The 21,013-nt window shown below is 63.6% G+C and overlaps 1 protein-coding gene across 12 annotated transcripts in view; it reads right to left on the reverse strand.

The window, feature by feature from the left end:
• Positions 1-21,013, reverse strand: part of IKZF1 (IKAROS family zinc finger 1) — a 76,315-nt gene that overhangs the window by 12,743 nt on the left and 42,559 nt on the right. For 5 of the 12 annotated variants that reach the window (XM_059655933.1, XM_059655939.1, XM_059655934.1 and 2 more), the window contains 4 exons: positions 16,856-16,915; positions 11,624-11,884; positions 5,066-5,233; positions 331-456 (listed from right to left, as the gene is read on the reverse strand). In XM_059655933.1, the coding sequence (XP_059511916.1) occupies positions 331-456; positions 5,066-5,233; positions 11,624-11,884; positions 16,856-16,915 (615 nt within the window). The remainder of the gene's footprint in view (positions 1-330; positions 457-5,065; positions 5,234-11,623; positions 11,885-16,855; positions 16,916-21,013) is intronic. The other 7 variants (XM_059655942.1, XM_059655941.1, XM_059655944.1 and 4 more) reach the window with 5 other exon arrangements.

The following is a 21,013-nucleotide window of genomic DNA, read 5'->3' on the forward strand; positions in this document are numbered from 1 at the left end:
GTGGGAGGCAACCCATCGATGTGTTTCTTTCACATCGATGTTTTTCTCTCTTTCCTCTCCCTCGCCCTCCACTCTCTAAAAATCAATGGAAAAAATATCCTTACTCCTTGGGTGAGGATTAAAAACAAAAGTTACCAAAAATTAAAAAAAACAACACAACACATTAAAAAATAAACCCCAACATGTCAACGGTCACTAGTATCTTAGAAACTTCCCCAGATTTCAGGGGGCGGGTTCGAGGTCACGTCCCTCTGGGGGACGAGGCGAGTGGGGCTCTGGGGGGGCCAGAGGCTCCCGGGTCCTGGGGCGGCCGGGCGGGCGGGCGCTTACCTGGGTAGAGCGTGCCGGGAAGGCCCATGGTTTGCAAGTAGTTGTGGCAGCGCTCTTTATGTTCCTCTAAGGAGCTTCGCTGCTTATAGCTCCGGCCACAATATCCACATTTGTGAGGTTTACCAACTGCAGAGACAGAACCGAGTTCGAGACCCCGATTAAACGCGGCCTCAGGGAGGGGAGCATGCAACACAGCCGTCAGCCAGGCGGCCGCAGGCCCTGCCCTCAGAGCTCAGAGCGCCGGGACCGGCCAGAACTGCCAACCGTCACCAGGCCAACGCCGAGGGGTTTCCTCGATGCCCCGGGACCCCTGCGCGTCCCGCTCCCCCTGCGCTCGCCCCTGTCCTGACCACGTCTCTCCTGCGGAAATCGCTGTCCTCCACCCGGAGGGAACGCACCCCCGCGGGGTGACAGGGGTCGGGTCCGGGCAGAGGTGGGAGGGAGGCGCGTGCTGGCCAGCCATATAAGATTCTTGCCCTGGCCGGTGTGGCTCAGTGGACAGAACGTCGGCCTGTGAACTGAAAGGTCCCAGGTTCGATTCCGGTCAAGGGCACATGCCCAGGTTGTGGGCTCGATCCCCAGTGGGGGGCGTGCAGGAGGCAGCCGATCCATGATGCTCTCTCACCATGGATGTTTCTATCTCTTTCTCCCTCTTCCTTCCTCTCTGAAATCAATAAAAATATATTTAAAAAAAAAAGATTCCTTTCCTCGGTCGGACTCCTGTCCCGGGGCCAGACCTAAGGCAGCCCGAGGAAACTCCACGCAGCAGGAGCGGGGTGACGGAGGCCTCAGGAAACCATGGCGATGAGTATCTTCAACGCCGTGAGCATGTGTTTTCCAAAAGGCATTGTCTTGTCTCACTTCAAGTTCTGTGTTTCTCCGAAGGCCCCGGGAGGGCGAGGTTTCCAGATCCGTCCCATCCAGCTGGACGCTCTGCGAAGGGGCCTGTTCTACCTGCGCGTCCGACGGGGCGGCCACCAGCCACTGCGGCTGCTGAGCACTGGCCGGTGAGCAGTGTCCGGAGGACGAAGCTCTCGCCCTGCTTAGCTGTCACGCATGGCGGCGGCGGCTCCAGGCGGTGAGTGGAGGTCTCCCCCCGCTGTGGGAAGGGGACTAGGATTCCCCTCGGGCCTGAGTTTCCAGACTTTCCTACCAGACCTTTAGGGGGTGAGACGGGCAAAGGTCTTCAATGACTTCGATAAAGAACATGCGCTGCCACCCTGGCCGGTGTGGCTCAGTGGATAGAGCGTGGGCCTGCGGGCCGAAGGGTCCCGGGTTCGAGTCTGGTCAAGGGCACGTGCCTCGGTTGCAGGCTCCTCCCAGGCCCAGGCCCTGTCCAGGGCGCGTGCAGGAGGCCACCCATCGGTGTGTTTCTCACATCGCTGTTTCTCTCTCTCTCTCTCTCCCTCTCTCTCTAAAATCAAAGGGAAGATATCCTGGGGTGAGGGTTAACCCCAAAAGAAGAATGTGCACTTCCATCCTCAGACCAGCGCAGTCTCCTTCCTTCTGCTCACGTTGGATTCACTCACTTGAAAGTCTCCCATAAAAATCAAACCATCCGAGTCGGCATGTTGGGCGAAATGGGCAACCGCAGCTTGTACTGTCCGCAGGTGGACAGAAGCGATGGTTCCGGAGACCGAGACGAAACCCGCAGCATTCCGGAACGTTCCAGAGGAGAAAAGGACCGTCACCTGCAGCAGGTGCCGGATCCCTAACGCCAAGGGCATCACGCTGAGATACAGGACGCTGCCCGAGCCGAGTGCTCCTTTAGGACAAGCAGCCCTTAGAGAGCCCCTCGTGTCCTTTCCTGGAGAAGCAGAACCTCAGCGAATGTCCGGGATACGCCCTGGGGTCTGGGTGCCCATCCCTGCGTTTGTGATGGGTGTGGACTCTGGGCCCAGGAAGCGCGTCCACGGTAGCAGCGGAACTGACGTGCACAGCGAAGCATCGCCCGGTGCTCCCAGGGGAGAAAGTCTCTGGCGAAACACGCAACTTCCCGGGAAGCGGTGACGAAGGAAGGGCCCCCGCCCCCGCTGTCAGTGTGGGGCAGTTCTGCAGGGGCCTCGCTCCTCGCTCCTCGCTCCTCGCTCCTCGCACAGCCGCTGGGAAGCCGGGAGCCGGATGGAGTCGTTGGCAGGTGGCGGGGTGGCTGTTTCCCCAGCACGGGAGGCGGCCGCGTTCCTGAATCCTTTTCCCGAGAGCCGTGCGTCCACGGCACCGGGAGACGCCAGAGTGACCAGCAGCCCGGGCGCAGGGTGGCTTTCTCACGACAGGACGGCCCCCTCGCTCATCGTGGCCCCCACAGGCGTAAAGCCCGCCTGTCGCCGAGAATTTCTCACTCAGCGGACAGCAGGACGCCACTGTGCCTCGAAGGAAACAGGCAGGCGTGCAGCTGGGTTCCCCTAAAACCGTGGTCGGCAAACCGCGGCTCGCGAGCCACATGCGGCTCTTTGGCCCCTTCAGTGTGGCTCTTCCACAAAATACCACGTGCAGGCGCACACGTACAGTGCGATTGAAACTTCGTGGCCCATGCGCAGAAGTCGGTATTTTGTGGAAGAGCCACACTGAAGGGGCCAAAGAGCCGCATGTGGCTCGCGAGCCGCGGTTTGCCGACCACGGCCCTAAAACACCGACCCGCACCCCCGAGCGTCACAGCGGGCAGGACAGGGCAACCCCCCTACGCTCCTGGGACTGGCGAGGGTGCAGGAGAGGTTCTGTTGTCAGTCAGCGTCACCCCCGACGGCGTGAGCTGAGGACGAGCCGGGGGGAAGGCGTGCCCTCCCTGGCCGGTGCCCGTCCCCTGGCTGATGTCTGCCTGGCCCCTCAGCCACGGGGTCTGCCACGTCCCGTCCCGACCACTTGGCGGACGTGGCCCCCAGCGTCACACCTGAGGCCTGACGGGCCCTGCTGGCCCCTTAGTCCCTGCACGCCTTCAGGCCACGGGACAGCACGCGCCTCTCGTCACCGACACGCGGAAACAGGAGAGACGCCCACTGTGGGGAGCCCCCGTCTCCTCCATGGGAGAGTGCCCCGGTCGCCTGCAGCGCCTGCCCCGTCCCGGATGGTGACCTTGACCCCACGGTGACCCCGGCTGACCTCGCTCGCTGGGGGGAGCAGCTCCTCCGCGTTGTGCAGCTCCTCTCCTGGCAGCTTTTAAGACCTCACCCCAAGGGTCACAAGTTAACAACCACGCGTGTTCTGGGAGCCTCCTCCTTACGGACCAGGAAGGAGGTCTGGACGGAGAGGGGATGCCTCGCTCCCGGGTGAACTCCGAGGCTGCGCTGGCAGGACCGTGACCGGTGTCCACGGCGCGTGCTCACCGGCGCCCGAGCCCCTCGGGGCCACTTGCTGAACTGCGCGTCCGGGGCGTCTCTGAAGGTGAGTCAGGCCTCCCCTCTCAGCCTGCACTCGGGCCTTTTCTGCTGGAGTCTCCCTGCGGCCTCCCACCCAGAGACGGCCCGCCCCGCGTGCTCCCCGCCCCCCGGACACTGTGTCACCGCACGGGGAGGGGGGCTTTGCTGCCTGGCACCTGTCTCCTCCCCGGAGAGGGGGTGCTGGGGTGCCTGGCACATGGGGACACATCCATGGACCCAGAAGAGGCCCCTGGACCCGACACTAACTACACGCGCTCCCCTTGGGGAGGGAGAGGGTCTGAGCCCAGGAAACCCTGCCCTGCTCCAGGGGTGGCCCCTCCGATCGGTGCCGCCCGAGAGGTCGTGAGGGAGCTGGTCTGCAGCCTCTCTCGGTCCCAGGGCCCTGCTCGGGGGAGGCAGCCTGGTGGGCGTGGGCGGCCCCGTGGGCAGGGCCAGGGCCTGTCACCTCCGTCCCAGGCCTCGTGCAGGGCAGGGGCCCACCCGCAGGCCCACCTCCCTCCTCTGGCCGGTAAGAGTGGGGCCACCGGGTCAGGGGAAACAGCGGACTGCTCAGGGGGCAGAGATCTGATCTGAAGCCGTGCTTCACGGCGGGAGCTGAGGAGGGGCGTCCTGCGCACTGCGACGCAGCTGGCCCTCCCGCCCCTGGGTGTGCTGGCCACATGTGGGGCGTGTCCTCCTGGCGGAGGGATGACGGCTCCCGGTGCGGGAGTTACACCGGGCCCAGTGGGGACAGCGTGCCCTCAGGGGACAGGTGTCCACCCATCAGGACAGGCCCTGGTGAGGTCATTATCACCTTTGCAATGATGGCTACTGAGCTCCTGAGACCCTGTGTGTGGCCTGACAAGCCACACAGACGTGTATTTGGGGCTTTCTGGGCATTAGCGTGATGCCCAATAAGAGTACAGCTAGGACATCCTATAAGCCAGTGGTTCTCAACCTTTTGGCCCTTTAAATACAGTTCCTCACGTTGTGACCCAACCGTAAAATTATTTTTGTTGCTACTTCATCACTGTAACGTTGCTACTGTTATGAATCGTCATGTAAATATCTGATCTGCAGGTTGGTCTCAGGCAACCCCTGTGAAAGGGTTGTTCGACCGCCAAAGGGGGCGCGACCCACAGGTTGAAAACCGCTGCCTTAAAAAGACCCACTTACCTGATGGGAAGGGGGCGGGGCCTCTTTGGAAATACTCTCCCGGAGGCGGGACTTCCTGTGCGATTTGCCCACCCACCTCCTCTGGCTCATGGGGAAACCACAGGATGAACGGGACACGGATGCTACCCACTCATCAGGGCTGCACCCCGGGAGTGGGCCACCCAGTGGGGAGGGCTCCCTGGCCCCGCCTGTGCCCGAGGACCTACCGGAGTGCGTGCGCAGGTGGCCGGTGAGGGCATCCCTCCGGCGGCAGGCGTAGTTGCAGAGGTGGCACTTGAAGGGCTTCTCCCCGGAGTGCAGCTTGATGTGGCGCAGCAGGTTGCCCTTCTGCGTGAAGGAGGCCCCGCACTGGCTGCACTGGAAGGGCCGCTCTCCTGCAGGGAGACGGGGCGGTGAGCACAGGCCCGGCCCCGGGAGGACCCGAGGGGGACGCCCTGGACAAGAGGGGGACGCCCTGGACAAGAGGGGGATGCACCCTGGACGAGAGGGGGCCGCTCCCTGGATGAGAGGGGGACATGCCCTGGACCCGAGGTGGACGCGCCCTGGACGAGAGGGGGACACGCCCTGGACGAGAGGGGGACACACCCTGGACGAGAGGGGGACACACCCTGGATGAGAGGGGGACACGCCCTGGACGAGAGGGGGACACGCCCTGGACGAGAGGGGGACACGCCCTGGACGAGAGGGGGACACGCCCTGGACGAGAGGGGGACACGCCCTGGACGAGAGGGGGACACGCCCTGGACGAGAGGGGGACACGCCCTGGACGAGAGGGGGACACGCCCTGGACGAGAGGGGGACACGCCCTGGACGAGAGGGGGACACGCCCTGGACGAGAGGGGGACACGCCCTGGACGAGAGGGGGACACGCCCTGGACGAGAGGGGGACACGCCCTGGACGAGAGGGGGACACGCCCTGGACGAGAGGGGGACACGCCCTGGACGAGAGGGGGACACGCCCTGGACAAGAGGGGGACACGCCCTGGATGACAGGGGGACGCAGCCTGGATGACAGGGGGACGCAGCCTGGATGACAGGGGACCGTGGGCAAGAAAGTTGCTTCCCAGGGGCAGCGACGTCCACCGGCTGCAGGTCTGACAGCACGTCAGGCTCTCAGAGCAACCTGCCAGCCCCTCACGCTTCACTGGTCGGGTCAATTTGATCTGAAAATCTAATTTTTTCCCCTAAATCAGAGCGGCACATCACAATGCAAATTCAAACTCATTTGAATAAAGTGGCTGCAACGTGCTGTGATGAGGAACCGCTCTTCCTGATCAGCAGTTTTGGAATAAACCAATATCCAATTCTGCGTGTTGTGGCATTTGGTGGGGCTTTTTAATGTGGCTTTTTTCAAAAGGGTCTTTAAAATATGCCACTGAAGCAGCAAAATAAAAAGGAAACTCATTAAAAATGCATTTCAGGATCACAAGTTCATTTCAGCGTTACATTCTTATATTTAAATGAAAGGCAGTTCATTATAACACTTATAATAACTTCTTTTCATTTACATCTCCCTGTATTTCCCTTTCAATTTCTTCTCCATTACCTGTCTGTCCCTTCACAGGCGACCAGGAAGGAGACAGACGGAGAGAGAGTGCGGGGACAGGCAGGAGGAGGAAGAGCCGAGAAAAGGCGGCGTGAAGACCGGGATGGAAACTCCGCATCGTCCGAAAGCCCGCACCACCTGGCCCGGCAGTGCCTGGAGAGGCGCCCCGCCGCCCCAACCGCGAGGCCACGGCGGGGCCTGCCCACAGGTGTGGCAGCCTCACTGCGGACACGCGAGGATGGGTTCTCTCCGGGCGGGGCCGTGGGCGGGGTGGCCGAGGACGGGGTCCCGGTCTGCTGTGTGGGCAGCGCACGCCCCTATGCTCTGGGACCGACAGGGGAGCAGCGGGCACCTGGGACAATGTGCTCTGAGGCAGTGCGGGCACTGGACTCGCAGCTGGGACCCGCCACTCAGCGCTCACTTTCACGGCGAGGCCCGTGTCCTGTTCGGGCAACACGGCAGCTCCCCCAAAACAGATGCTCTACATACGACCATCCAGCCTGGCGCTGAGCCGCCACGGAAACATGCCTGGCGCTGAGCTGCCACGAAAACATGCCTGGCGCTGAGCTGCCACGAAAACACGCCTGGCGCTGAGCTGCCACAAAAACACGCCTGGCGCTGAGCTGCCACGAAAACACGCCTGGCGCTGAGCTGCCACGAAAACACGCCTGGCGCTGAGCTGCCACGAAAACACGCCTGGCACTGAGCCGCCACGAAAACACGCCTGGCGCTGAGCCGCCACGAAAACACGCCTGGTGCTGAGCCGCCACAAAAACACGCCTGGCGCTGAGCCGCCACGGAAACATGCCTGGCGCTGAGCTGCCACAGAAACACGCCCAGCACCGAGCTGCCACGGAAACACACCCGGCACCGAGCTGCCACGGAAACACGCCCGGCGCCGAGCTGCCACGAAACACGCCCGGTGCCGAGCTGCCACGGAAACACGCCCAGCGCTGAGCTGCCACAGAAACACGCCTGGCGCTGAGCTGCCACGGAAACACGCCTGGTGCTGAGCTGCCATGAACACATGCCTCCTGGGAACAGATTTTTCTTAGGAAAATGAACCCGTTACGATGCGTATTTCACAGTCTTCCCAACGGGCTCACATGGTGTGTGCACCGTCATTTATCCAAAGTGACCCAGCCGCGGCCTCCGTCCTGGTGAAATCGGCACCAGTGTCTCCCCTGGGCTGCGGGGCACCGGCGTCACAGTGCCACCCTTTCTGTGGCGAGGCGGTGCTGCTGTGGCCGCCGGAGCTGATGTGCAGTGACACCCACTGCAGCCGGGGGGGGGGGGGCGGGGGGGGGGGCTGACACTAACCAGGACGCGCGAGGCGCGCCCAAACCCATCCGGATGGGACGCTGAGCGGAGAGGGCTAGCGCCAGCAGGCGGGAGCCAGGGCGAACGAACTAGAACTGACCCTCGAGTCACAAGCCCATGAGCAAGGGGGCCAGGCACCCCGAGGAGCGCCCCACAGAGGGAGCATGTCACTGTCTGTCAGGAACACCTGGCCCTGCTCCCACACACGTGTGTGCATGTGCCTGTGTGACCCCAAGGAGAGAAAGGTCCCCGCGTGCGGGGGCACCCAGCCCTGGCTCTGCCCGGGGACCCTCAGACTGGGGGCTCTGGAAGGACAGTCAGTCGGGAGGTCTCATGCCGTGGGAATGCTGGTGACGGGGATGGGGGACACTCCGGTGACACGTGCTTGGACGACCCACAGCTAGAGTCCCTCCCCGTGGACGAGGCACTGAGGGTTGTGGGGGGCAAGCCCAGGTGGGGCCCTGCCAGGAACCGGTGTCTCGGTGGAGACACACAGGACAGACCCTTGGCCTGGCAGGCGTGGCTCCGTGGTGAGCGTCGGCCTATGAACCAGGTCAGGGTTCGATTCCTGGTCAGGGCACACGGCTGGGTGTGGGCTCGGTCCCCAGTGGGGGGCGTGCAGGAGGCAGCCAATCAGTGATTCTCTCTCATCATTGATGTTTCTCTCTCCCTCCCTCCCCCTTCCTCTCTGGATTCCATAGAAATGTTTAAAGAAAAGGAAGGACAGACCCTGGAGCCGTGTCCCCTCCGCAGCGCAGGGCGGGAGGGAAGCCGGCGGCCGTTCCCAGAGGGAGGCCGTGACGCGCCTGCGGCTCTGTGTGCCCGGCGCTGCGGCCCCCCCCCCCCCCCCGCCAGCTCTCCTGACGCCCGTTCTTCCTGCCGCCTGGCACGCGTGTGACGGGCCGGGGACTCGCAGAGCGCGCTCCGTGAGGTGGCCACACAGCAGGGCGTGGCTCAGACCCTCTCCCTCCAGGGGCAGCGGGGAGGAGCGGCCTGCAGTCCAATGGACGCAGAGCTGGACCCGTATCCCTGAGCGGCGAGGCCGCAGCACCCCCTGCGGGCGGCCGGGCTGTGGGCTGAGGGAGGCCAGCTCCCCACGGCCGGCCGCCTTCAGCCTCCTGCACTCCCGCGGAGTGCTAAGCCCCGGGACTCGGTAGGAAGGCCGTGCCCTTCTGGCCACTGATTCGGGTAAAGACGTGGCGCCTGCCTCACACGCTTCCCGCGGGTAAATCACAGGGAGGCGAACTGAAAAGCCCACCTGACCGCAGGCGCTGTGGGGGGCCGGCGGCCGAGCCCGGGCAGCACGCAGCCCCGTGGGCCCTGGGGCCTGGCCCCTCACCGGTGGGAACAGAGGGCTCCCCCCCCCCCCCCCCGTAACCTGGGCACATTTTTTATCTTTTTATCTTTTCCGTTAGAAACCCCAGCATTCAGGGCACGGTGCCGGGCGGTTTTCCTGCCCTGCGGCCTCTCCCCTCCCCGCCGCCGCGTCGCACCTGGACTGGGAGGCGCTGGCCGGGCCGCGCCCGCACACCTGCGCCACACGTCGAGCCTGAGCCCGGGCCACGTGGCTGTTTGTGGGCCGGTTCGATGCCCGGTCGGGCATGTGCTGGGTGGGGGGCGTGCAGGAGGCAGCGGTTTGGGGAACATCCGTGTTTCTCTCTCCCCCCCTCCCTTCCTCGCTGTCTAAAAATCAACAAAAAATCGGGGGAGGAGGGAGAAGCCGCTGAAATTCGTCACAGGGTCTCTGCCCACCTTTCTTTGGTAAAAAAAAAAAAAAAAAAAAAAGAAAGAAAAAAAAAGAAGAAAGAAACGGAGCTGCATCACCAGGCAGTGAAGTGTGGGTCCCCATAAGCCGCTCAGACGGCACCAAGACGCCGTGGGAGAGCCCCCGAGAGCAGGCACCAGGGCAGCCGCCTGTGCGCGGGCTGCGGGGGCGGCGGGGGGGCGCGGGGCGGGTCCTGGCTGTGCGCTCACTAGGTTCACCTAGGCCCCAAGGAAGGGCCCTCGGAAGTGCCTGTTCGGCTGTGCCCCCCGCCCCCCGCAGACGCTCGGCCCGGCCAGCACCCAGGCCTCCTCTGGGCCCGGCAGGCTCGGCCTTGTCAGAGGCGCTGGGCGAGCGCCCGGCTCTCAAAGGTTGAGACTCAGGGGCCTCGGAGAGGGGCCGGTGGAGAGCGTGCGGGCCTTTTCTGCACGTTCCACTCGGATCCCCGTGCGCGGACGCCTCTGTGCAGGCCTGCGGGGTCACCCCACGCGGCCAAGTCCCTCCCTGTCCCCCCGTGACCCCGGCGTGTCTGCCTGTGAGCGCACGTGGAGACCGTCCCTGGTTCTGAGCAAGGGACTGGCCGTGGGAGAAGCGGGCAGCTGTCAGCCCGGACTGCGCCCGCCACCCGCAGGCCTCTCCAGGGAACGCGATTCCGTGCACCGGGCAGGAGCCGGTATCCGGGCCGTGGAGGGTGCCAGGACTGACCGCACATTCATTTAGGAGGCTGTGCGCGGGAGTCAGGCCCTACACGAACCCGTGGGGAAGTCACTCAGCTGGGAGGGCGACTCCTGCATTGGGGGGGGGTCCATCACAGTAACCACTGTCCCCTCCCCGCACCTCACTACACGGGGCGGAGGAGAGGGGCCTGGCAGCCGTCCAGCGGGCTTCACCCACACCCGGCCTCGCCGGGGACTCCAGGAGTCAGGGACCCACAGGGAAAAACAAAGTTCGCTCACTTTTAAAATATGCATTTTTACAGAAAACGAATGCTTCTTGAAAATAGACATCTCCCCCAGATGCACGACTGATGCAAGACATCATTCTAGAAACGGCCCCGACTCAACCATGAAAGTCACAACGCCGCCAAGACCTGCCCTTCCCGGACGGCTCCCTGGCCCAGTGCCCGCGGGTTCTGGCTCCTCTTTGGTGTCCCCGCCCCAGGGGACCCGCACGAGGCGGCCTCACGCCCGGGACTCCTCGGGGGACCCGCCCTGTCGCTACAGCACGTCTCCCCTCGTGGCCTGTCCCCCTCACCCCCCCGCCCCCGGCGTGGGGCTGACGCCTGCTCCGTGACCACCGGCTGGGCCAGCCCCGGGCTGTGCGGACTCAGACGCTCTGCGGCCACGGGGCTGACACATGGACGGTTTTGCCCACATTTATGGCGGAGAGCAGTGTTTCTGTTCAAGAGACGGGGAGGCGCAGCACAGGCAAAAGCACCCCATTAGTGGGGACTGGACAGCGGAGGGGAGAAGCAGGTGATGGGGGCCCCCAGACGGAGTGCTGGGCACAGGGAGGGGCACAGGGGACTCTCCCGCCCCCACCCCGGGGTGAGCGGACGCGGGCTGCCCGCCCTCCGTGGGGCACTACACCTCCCTCCCCTGTCGGGCTCCCAGGCCCCAGCAGACGGGGTGGTGTCAGGCCCGCTCCTGACTCTGAGGTTGGAGAGGCTGCCCTGGGCGGGAGGGGAGGGGACTGCGCTTTGGGAGCCGTCGCTCCCTCGGGTTCCTGCACACCCAGCCCTGACGCTGGGACATAACACGCGTGTGCTCGGCCGGCTTCTCAGCGGACGGTCTAGGCGGAGGTTTTGGAGTTCTCATCCCTGTTTGTGAGGTCCCGTCTCGCTGTCTAAGGGCGACTCCCTGGCATGTGAACCTCACGACACCCACCGCCCCACTTAGAGGGCGCGACCCGGACACGCCGCCGCCCGCACTGGCCCGAGGCTGCCAGCCTCCAGTTTCAGGTTCTGGTCTCTGGGGTCGGCCTGGCGGTGAGGGAGCCCCTTTGCCTGCAGCCCCGAGGGAAGGGGGGAGGGGGAGGGGGGAGGGGAGACGCGCCCCCATTGGGAGCCTCCGGGCCGTGCCCGCCTTTCCACATGCTCTGGGGCCCCCCGGCCCTGGAGGACGCGCCAGGCCTTACCCGTGTGGCTTCTCTTGTGCACCATGAGCACATTGGGGCCGATGCAAACGATCCCACAGACATCGCACTTCAGTTTGCCGTTAGGAAGTCGGATGCCTCCAGCGCCCGACAGCGCTCTGCCGCCCGGGCCGCCGTGGGAGCCATTCACGTCCTCGCCCGCGGCGCCAAGCACGCGCAAGTCCTGGGCACACGCCTCCCCATTCATGTCACAGGCACGCCCACGCTCTTCATCACTCTGAGCCTCTACCTTCACATGACCGGCTGAAAGACACAACACAGGCACTGTCACCGCAGGCGGCAGCACAAGGGCAGCGGGGTCGGCGCCCACGCGGGGTGGCGGGAACCACGGCCCTCCCGCCTGTCCCCCCACAGGTCCCCGTGGCCGTGGCCGTCCGCAGGGGAGAGATGACACCTTGAGGTTATTTTACTCAGGGAAGGCGGGCCCTCGCTCTAAGCAGGGCAGGGTCCCCAGGTCGCGGGGACAGCGTGGAGCCTCTGGGGGAGCCTGCGCCCTGTCCACCAGGGCCCACCCAGAAGGTGGGGGTGACGGCCATCCAGCGTCAGGGCCGGGGCCGGGCGTCGTGTGGCCAAGCCCCTCCTTCCCGCCATCCCGCAGCTCTCTGGAGAGAACACTGACCGACAAGTGAGCGGATGGAACACGGACCCAGCTAACGGGCCACGTGGACTCGGAGACCCAGGAGTGAGGGTGGCTCCTCCCTTTAGGCCCCTGGGCAGGCGGCTGCTCTGAAGGGCTTCTACACGATTCCAGAGCCCAGAGCTCAGAAGGGCCTGCCCCCCCCAACCCCCAGCCCAAGCAGCTCAGGGAGCAAGGACAGCAGACAGGCGGGGAGCCGTGTGCGGGGCCCCAGTGGGCGCTGCTGCCTCGGCGCCCGGCCTCCCTGGCCTCAGTGCTGCCGGCTACCTTTCCCGGTGGAAGGGAATCCATCTCCACATCCCACGGTCCATGGCGTCTGCACCGAGAACAGGGCGTAAAGCTCAGGCCTCCGACCGCCAACACCTGGGTGCCGCCTCATCACCACCTGGCGGGCTCTACCGCGAGGCCGGCGCTCGGAGCACAGGGGCGGCGGTGGAGGCCCGGCGTGGGGGTGGGGGGGCAGGGCGCAGGGCTCCTGGGGCTGAGAGACTGGGAACCGGGCCTGGGGGGTGGGGGTGGGGGTGGTGGTCCCCTCCCTCGTTCCTCCACTTGGCTCTGTCTCTTGCTTTTACCAGGTAGAGGCCTCCCTTCAGAACTGATCTGCTTTCCCCAAAGGCCCCGCCAGCAGGTGGCGGGCAGCACCTGCCAGAAACGCCCGCTTGCTCTGGCCACTCAGACGGACAGGCATCGCTGTGGCCGTGGCCACTCCTGGCTTGTGTCGTTGGGGACAGTGTGAGGGGCAGGCGGGCAGGGGGCAGGCGGGCAGGGGGCTCCAAGTTCCTTTTTTTTTTTTTTTTTGGTGATTGAGAGCACATTCATTACAGCTGTGAACCGTGAGACAAGGAAAGGCTAGGATAGCAGAGGCCGAAGGCAGCGTAGGCAGGGCCCTGCTTTGGCCCCAGAAATGTGACAGGAATAAGTGAGCCACGCTGGGCTGCAGGGACTCGCTGAGCAGTAAAATCACAGCCACAGAAGTGGCCCCGGGGCTGCTGTGGCTCCCGGCAAAGCCTCGGCTGGAAGCAGCCGGAGAGAGACTCGGCGGGGCTTTGGCTCAGGAATGTTCCAGCAAAGGAGCCGCGGCAGGGCAGCTGGCCGTGCACTAAGTCAGGGCAAAGGCGACCCTGGAGACAGGGTCAGAGGGGAGCCCAGGGCAAGTCGCTGCTCGCTGCTCCCCTGCTTGTAAGACTCCTGGGGGCCCCAAGAGAGGAAAGTGACGGTGTGGTGTCCCGTGGCCAAGCAGTGTCCAGGGCGGAGCCACAGGCCACCCGGCATGGGCTCTCAGATGACCTGGGCCCTGGCGCTGGGGCCGCGGAGCCGCCTCAGGGTCTGCCAGTGGCTGGCACAGTGGAGTCCCTCCATTTATTTTTATTTATTTATTTTTAAACTATATTCTTATTGCTTTCAGAGAGGAAGAGAGGAGAGATGGAAACATCAATGATGAGGAAGAATCACTGATCAGCTGCGTCCTGCACGCCCTCTATGGGGGATCAAACCCACAACTTGGGCCTGTGCCCGTGACCAGAATCGAACCCAGGACCCTTCCGTCCGCAGGCTGAAGCTCTATCCATGGAGCCACACCAGCCAGGGCGGGAGTCCCCCCATTTAGAAGAAATAAAAAAGAAGGTAAAGACGCTCTCCTGAGAGGGAAGACGTGGGGCTGGCCGTGCCCCATTGAGAGCCGGCCCACACTCGCGTGTCTGGCCCCAGGGGCACACGCTCCGATGGGCGCGGAGCAGGGACCCTCAGGCGGGAGGGGCGAGGACAGCGTGAGGGGAAGCCAGCACGACGTCACCCTCACCCCAGAGGTTCAAGCAGGAGACCAGTGGTTCGCGAGGGAGGGACCTTCCCCTGACTGCGCCCGGGGACACGTGGTCTGAGCTGTAACAGAACCAGACCAAGAGCAGGCTTCTCAGGAGCCCGTCATCCACCAGCGGAGACCATGGGCGGGGGGGGGGGGGGGCTCCAGAGCCGAAGAGGCCCAGCCCACGGAACGGGCCCAGGACCCCCGTCTGGGCTCCTGGGAAATGCAGACAGAACCGGTCTCTGTGGCGAAGGAGAAGGAACCATGAATGTGGGAACGGGACGGAGGCTCCGCGTAAGCCAACGCCACACACGCATCTGTCAGAAAGCGATTCTGAAGTTGGCCCCACGGGAGGCGTTCAGGCCCCGGGATTGCCACGCGCACTGTTTTCAATGAAAAACGAAGGAAGACAGAGCACTCCTGCCTCATGGCGGCTGGCCAGTAAAAATCTCGCGGAGGGGACACTGGGACGCGGCTGAGAGGAGGGCAAGCAATGAAAGTGTGCGAGGAGGCGACAGGCAGGCGTGTGTGAGCGGCTGCAGAAATGGCGACACGTGCTGTGACAGAAAACTCTGATGCTAACGCAGGACCCCCCGGACCCTGCCGACGGGGCACCCCTGTGCCGGAGGGTGATGAAAAGTGTTGAGCATTTTAAAGGTGAACAAAACCATTCATTACAACGTACACCATTTTAAGTGTAGGTTGTTTTCTTTCCGTTGTATGGAAGTGTGGTCAGGAATAGTTTAAGCCTTACTTCATGTTTCAGGCCTTTTAGTGGGATGAAGCTGGGGAGAGAGAAAAGAGGAAGTGTATGAAACACACTTCCTCTGGCAACGAGGGACGCACACTGGCGCTGAGCCGGTCCAGGGGCTTACACAGGTGATGTCTTTAATTTTTAAGAAGAAAAAGGGAAAAGAGGTACTGAGGCGTGAGGACCCTTCTCCACCATGACCACTAGGTGGCGGTGTTGGCCCAGAACAGTTTGGTTGCTGTTGGGTGGGGTGAAGTACAGCCAGGGGGCCAGGGGGCCAGTTACGGTTTGGGCACATGGGGGAGGGGGAGAAAGAGAGAGAAACACGAGGACCTGTGGGCCCATTCGGGCGAATACGTGGACAGGCAGCGCATCCACACACACACCACCTGTCGCCCTGAAGCTCCAGGGCTGACATGGAGACGTTTCTCACATGGACGTCTTCACCCAAGGACCTGCCTGGACGCTCCTCCTGCTCGAGCCTGCACGCCCCTGAGTCAGCGACGTGCTGACTTGTGTTATCTCACCTGGAGGTGCCCGGACCTCCTAACGTCGCAGGCGTGTGACCGTTCACCTCTACACTCACATGAGCTCCCTGTCCCCGCACTGTCTCACACAGTGTGCAGAAGCACACATGCACAGGCACACACGTATGTAAACATCTTATACACATGTGTGTCCATCCCACAGAAGTAAACATCAGGCTGGCGTCTGAAAGCTGGGCCAAAGGAGCATTCGTAAGAGAAAGCCCTCTGGACCCTTGTGAGCTGGAAGGGCAGCCAGTCAGGGCTGTGAGGGAAGGTCCCATATGATCACCCTTTAGGAACCTAACGGTTTCTGACAACAGGATGCTGGGACCTTGCTGCCCCTGTTCCCGACAGCGGCCACATCAGAATCCTTCCCCCCGCCCCGCCTCCCCCCCTCCCCCGTGCCGGGCAGTCCTAGCAGGCGCCGTTTCCCAGTCGCAGCATCAGAGGACGGACTGTTCCAGGCTCTGCCGTCGCCAGTCCGAAGGGGCCACCAGCTTGAATCGCTTTGAACATGCAGCTCCCCATGCATCTGAAAAGCACGCTCCATCCCTTCCCACCCCCTCAGGACGCTGCGAAACACGGGTGTCATCTCTCATCCCTCGATGCCTAAAACCGAAAGATGGAAGGACATCTGCCTGGGCTGACAGCTCAGATCAGGAGCGGCCCGCGGCGCCAGTGCCGGTGCTGCTCCGCCCGCGGCCCGCGGCCCCGGCTCCTCTCGGTTCTGAAATGAGCACTCTGAGCAACGGACGAACAGCCGTGCCTGCTCCCGTCCTGCAGGCGTGGATGGCCGCCCTCGACCGCAGGCCCGGCCGCTGGACGGTGACAGACAGCCCGGCCATTTCCTCATCTCCTCGGCAGAGAGGAGATGACCCACGTTAGTAACAGCGCTGCGAGCGGTGTGTGTGAGTGTGTGTGTGTGTGTGTGTGTGTGTGAGTGTGTGTGGGTGGGGGGGGGGCGAGCAGCGATTCCGTCCATGCCACTGTTCCGTGTGCCACTGCTCACGCTCCATGTTGCTACAGAGGGACGCTCCATGGCACCTTTCACATCTAAAACGTCACGTGTGGCCTGGCCGGTGTGGCTCAGTGGTTGAGCATCAACCTAGGAACCAGAAGGTCCCGGTTTGATTCCTGCTCAGGGTACAGGCTGGGCTGTGGGCTCCATCCCCAGTGTGGGGCGTGTAGGAGGCAACCGACCCAGGATTCTCTCTCATCATGGATGTTTCTCTCTCTCTATTCCTCTCTCTTCCTCTCTGAAATCAGTAAAAATACATTTAAAAATAAGTAAACAACATGTCACGTGTGCACTTTGCTGTGGAGGTGACGTTGTGGATGGGAGCTGTTTGCTGAACGGAACGGTCAACGTTGCATGGATCTCACATTGACAACATGCAAAAGGCGATGAGAAGCACGCGCACAGGACCCACACGATGGGAACGGAGCGTGAAACGAACACACACGTCCATGTTTACTTAGAAGCAAAGCATATACTTACGAGAGAAAGAATTGGGGATTATTGCATGGAAATCCCTAAAGCCGTCAGCCCCATAAGAAACTGCAACAAGAAAGCAGAGAGAGGGCAGGTGAGAGCGTGCAGAGCCGCAGCGAGGCGTGCGGGAAGCCGCGCTTTTTAAAGAACGCGTTCTTGCCCGGCACCATGTCGGCTCCACATGTGCTGCTGCCTGTCCTGTCCCAGCAAACACTCGGCCCCTCCCCCCTGCTCCCTCCCCGCTCCCGGCCACAACTCTCACAGAGGCCGTGGGGGGCCCACCGCGTCCCTCATCAGCGCGATGCTGCCCCGGGGCCTTTCCATCTCGGCCTCCTGCCCCTCGCTGCGCCGCGTCCTGCAGGCACGACCATCTCAGATGAAGGGGTCTGAAGGTAACTATGACCTTTTAAATCGGGGACATTGCAGGACGTGATGCGACATAAAACTGATGATAACTGCACGGTCCCCGAACGCTGCCGACCGGGTGTCACTGTGACTGAGGTGAGAGGCAGGTTTCAGCGCATCCCTCAGCCCCAGGCCCGGCTCGCGTGGCGTTGGGCACGGAAGGGAGTTCAAGTCGCTGCCGACCGGGCCAGCGGAGGGGCTCTGGGTGGGAGGAGGCGAGGCCTCAGAGGCGTCCCACCGGGAGGGACTGCAGGGGGCGGTCAGCCCTGAAGCGCACAGCTTCGTCCCTGTGCTGCCGTGTCCCCGTGACCGAGCCACACACGCTGGATCCCAGCACCGTCGCTGGACGTCGCCCGCTTACCACGCTGAGAGCCTCCGTTCCTTGCCTGGAGCAGTTACAACTGCCTTCGACGTTTGTGTCCTTCGTGTGTGATTCCCAAGGGACCGCAACACGACTAAAACCAACCCTGGCTGTGGCTGCGGAGCCACCTGTGCTCCGGGAGCGCGGGCCGGGGGTCTGGCTGCTGCTTGTGCGCCCGCGGCTCACGCACCCACCCCAAGCGAGAGTGTTAGTCCCCACGGAGGGACGGTCGCTGCCACACAGGAACCCGTGATGGCGTGTCTGTCCCGTCCTGTCCTGTCCACTGTCTCCCCGCCAGCCCGCACCTGGGGACGGCCGCTGGAGCCTGGCAATGCCGGGTGCGCCCAAGCCCTTTTCAGGCGCTGTCCCCGCCTCACCAGGTCCCGGGGCAGGACGAGCACCGTGTCCCAGGGAGGAGCCTGGGCCGCAAGGCGGGTCTGCAGTGTGTGCTCTTGGTGGTCGGCGTGCAAATGTGCAAATCAGAGAGGGTATCGGATCAGCACCTTAGGGCCAGCATTCAAAACACGCACTATCCCGTGACGGAGGGCCTGGGAAGCTACGTCAGTTACGGCAGCAGCACACGTGTGCATACACACACAACACACACTCACACACACACTCACACTCATACACACTCACACAACACACACATACACTCACACACTCGTACACACACACATACACATTCATACACGCTCACACACACACTCACTCACATACACACACATACTCACACACACTCACATACACTCACACACACATACTCATACACGCACGCACACTCACACATACACTCACACACACACACACACATGAAAATTAGGGCGCATTAACCAGCAGAGTCCCCCACACGACAGCCCTCAGAGCAAACCCCTCCCCTCGTCCTCGAAGCCGACACCGGGGAGCAGGGAAGCGACGGCTCGGCCTCGGCCAGTTGCACCCGAACCTCGGGCCATGGTCTCCCAGAAAGTGCGAGCGAGGGATTCAGCGTCTCGCTCTCCAAGTCTCAGGAACCATGTTCCTCACCAGGAGTCCCAGGTGTTCGCCTCGTCCCTCACCTGTCACCACACGTCCCTCACCTGTCACCACACGCCCCTCACCTGTCACCACACGCCCCTGACCTGTCACCACACGCCCCTGACCTGTCACCACACGCCCCTCACCTGTCACTACACGCCCCTCACCTGTCACTACACGCCCCTCACCTGTCACTACACGTCCCTCACCTGTCACTACACTCCCCTCACCTGTCACTACACGCCCCTCACCTGTCACTACACGCCCCTCACCTGTCACTACACGCCCCTCACCTGTCACTACACGCCCCTATAAAGAGGCTGCTGATGCCTGGGGCCCCGGGGCCTGCTCCGACGGCCCAGCTGAGGAACCTTCCAGAAGGAAGACCCCCCCCCCCTTCCCCGCACTGCCATCTGCACTGAGCTGCATGTGATCGCCCGCCGTGGCCACCTCCGGGAGGCGCGAAAACATCCTTCAAGACCGAGAGCCACCCTGGCACTTTCCTGGCAGCGCACACGATCCGATCTGTGTTTAGGAGAATTTAGAAATGTGCTGGCCTTTGACTTTTATGCATTTTCTTTAAATCACATTAGCCTCCTGGGCACGGCCAGTCCATGTCTCATTAACTTGCGTGAGCGTGGTTGGCAGTGACCTTTGCAATGTGTTCCACTGTCACCTGCTGCCCCCCTAGAGCAGGGCCCCCAAGCAAGGAGGGCACCAGGGCCCACGGGCCAGACACCCAGGCCAGGCGCCCACTAAGAACCACTTAAGCCCTGAGCAGTGGCCAGGGAGGCAGGGGGAGGCAGGGGGAGGCAGGATCTCAGTGGCAGCGGGAGGGTCTTTCGTGTTTCTATCCAGATCCGACTCCAGCGAGGGAGCTGTGTGCGGGTCGCAGATGCGAGAGTTCCCCGGACCAGGCCGGGCACACAGGAGTGGGTGTGCAGGTGCTGCTGGTGCTGCTGGGGCTGCTGGTGGGGTTGTGTGGCTCTGCGTCTGCGTGGCCGCAGGTGTGAGGGGCCACCCGCCCTGGGCAGCCCCCTCGAGGGCAGGAGGGCGGGGCTGTGTCCACTCACAACACGGAGGAGGGGAAGAAGGTGGAGAGGGACTGGGCCCACCGCTGCCCTCGTCCGGGTGTGGGCCGCGTGCCCCCTGCTCCCCAGCCGGGCGAGTGGCAGTGGGTGTGCCCGGCCGGTGGCTGGTGCGACTGAGGCTCAGGTGTGGCTTCCGGGGCCCGTCTGATGGCAGCCCCGGCTGAGTGCCCGTGGAGGTGGAAAGGGGGGTTGGTACAGGAAGCCTCGGAGACGAGAGGAAACCTCTGCCTGAGCCCGCCCACCGCCCGCCGTCCAAGTGTGGGGGCTGCCGGCTGTCCCAGGGGCGGCCCCCCTGGCTGAGGGGGGGCAGCCAGGCAGAGGGGGGTGAGGACCCGAGACCCACCGCCTCCGTCCTCTCCCGGCCTGCCCCCACGCCTGCCTGTGCCTCCTGTGCCCGCGGCTGGCGCCACGTCAAGCCCCAGAGATTCCAGGAGCCCAGGCCGGGCCTCGGGGAGCCCAGAGATAAAGTATCGCCCCCGCACACACGGAGGGTGCGTCTGCTGCCCCCCCCTCCCTGCAGGATTCCAGCAGCCAGTGACTCAGCAAAGGAGAAACCGCTCATGTCACCCTGTCCCTGGTCCCCCCCAGGTCCCAGCCCCCCCAGATCCTCCAGCCCCATGTTCCCCCCCAGGTCTCCCCCCGGCCCCAGGTCCCCCCTCCCCAACCCCAGGTCTCCCCCCAGGTCCCCCCACCAGGGCCCCCCTCCCCAACCCCAGGTCTCCCCCCAGGTTCCCCCACCAGGTCCCCCCACCAGGTCCCCCCTCCCTCTCCCCAGGTCTCCAGCCCCAGGTCCCCCCTCCCCAGGTCCCCAGCCCCAGGGCGGGCTCCCTCCCGGCACAGGTTAAGACGAACACACAACTTCCCCTGGCGCCTGTTTCCCAGGAGACACGCTGCTCCCCAGGAAACTGCTGATCACCCCTGATGCCCGCCCTGTGCCCTGCGGGGGCCCCGTCCCAGGCTTGTCTCTTCCCGGGTGCTCTTGGCGGGCCCCAGGCTCAGGTCGCTCGGGGTGGGGCTGTGGCCTGAGGACTGTCCTAAGGGTCCTCCCAGGTGGTGGTCGGACGGTGCCCTGACCTCTCCTTCTATCTTCCACCCTTTGCCACTGCCCCCCACCCTCCCCCCACAACACGGATCTGGAGGGGTCCACTTCAGTGCCCATGAGGGAGCTTCTGGTGGGGGGGCAGGGGGAGGGGAGCTCGGGCCAGCTCCTGGCTGCAGGGAGGGAGCCCCTCTCCCCCAGACCCCACCCTCCCCCCGCCAGTGGACTCCACCCCAAGCTTCCTGGGACAC

Source organism: Myotis daubentonii, chromosome 10 (assembly GCF_963259705.1).
Source record: "Myotis daubentonii chromosome 10, mMyoDau2.1, whole genome shotgun sequence".
NCBI classification, from domain to species: Eukaryota; Metazoa; Chordata; class Mammalia; order Chiroptera; family Vespertilionidae; genus Myotis; species Myotis daubentonii.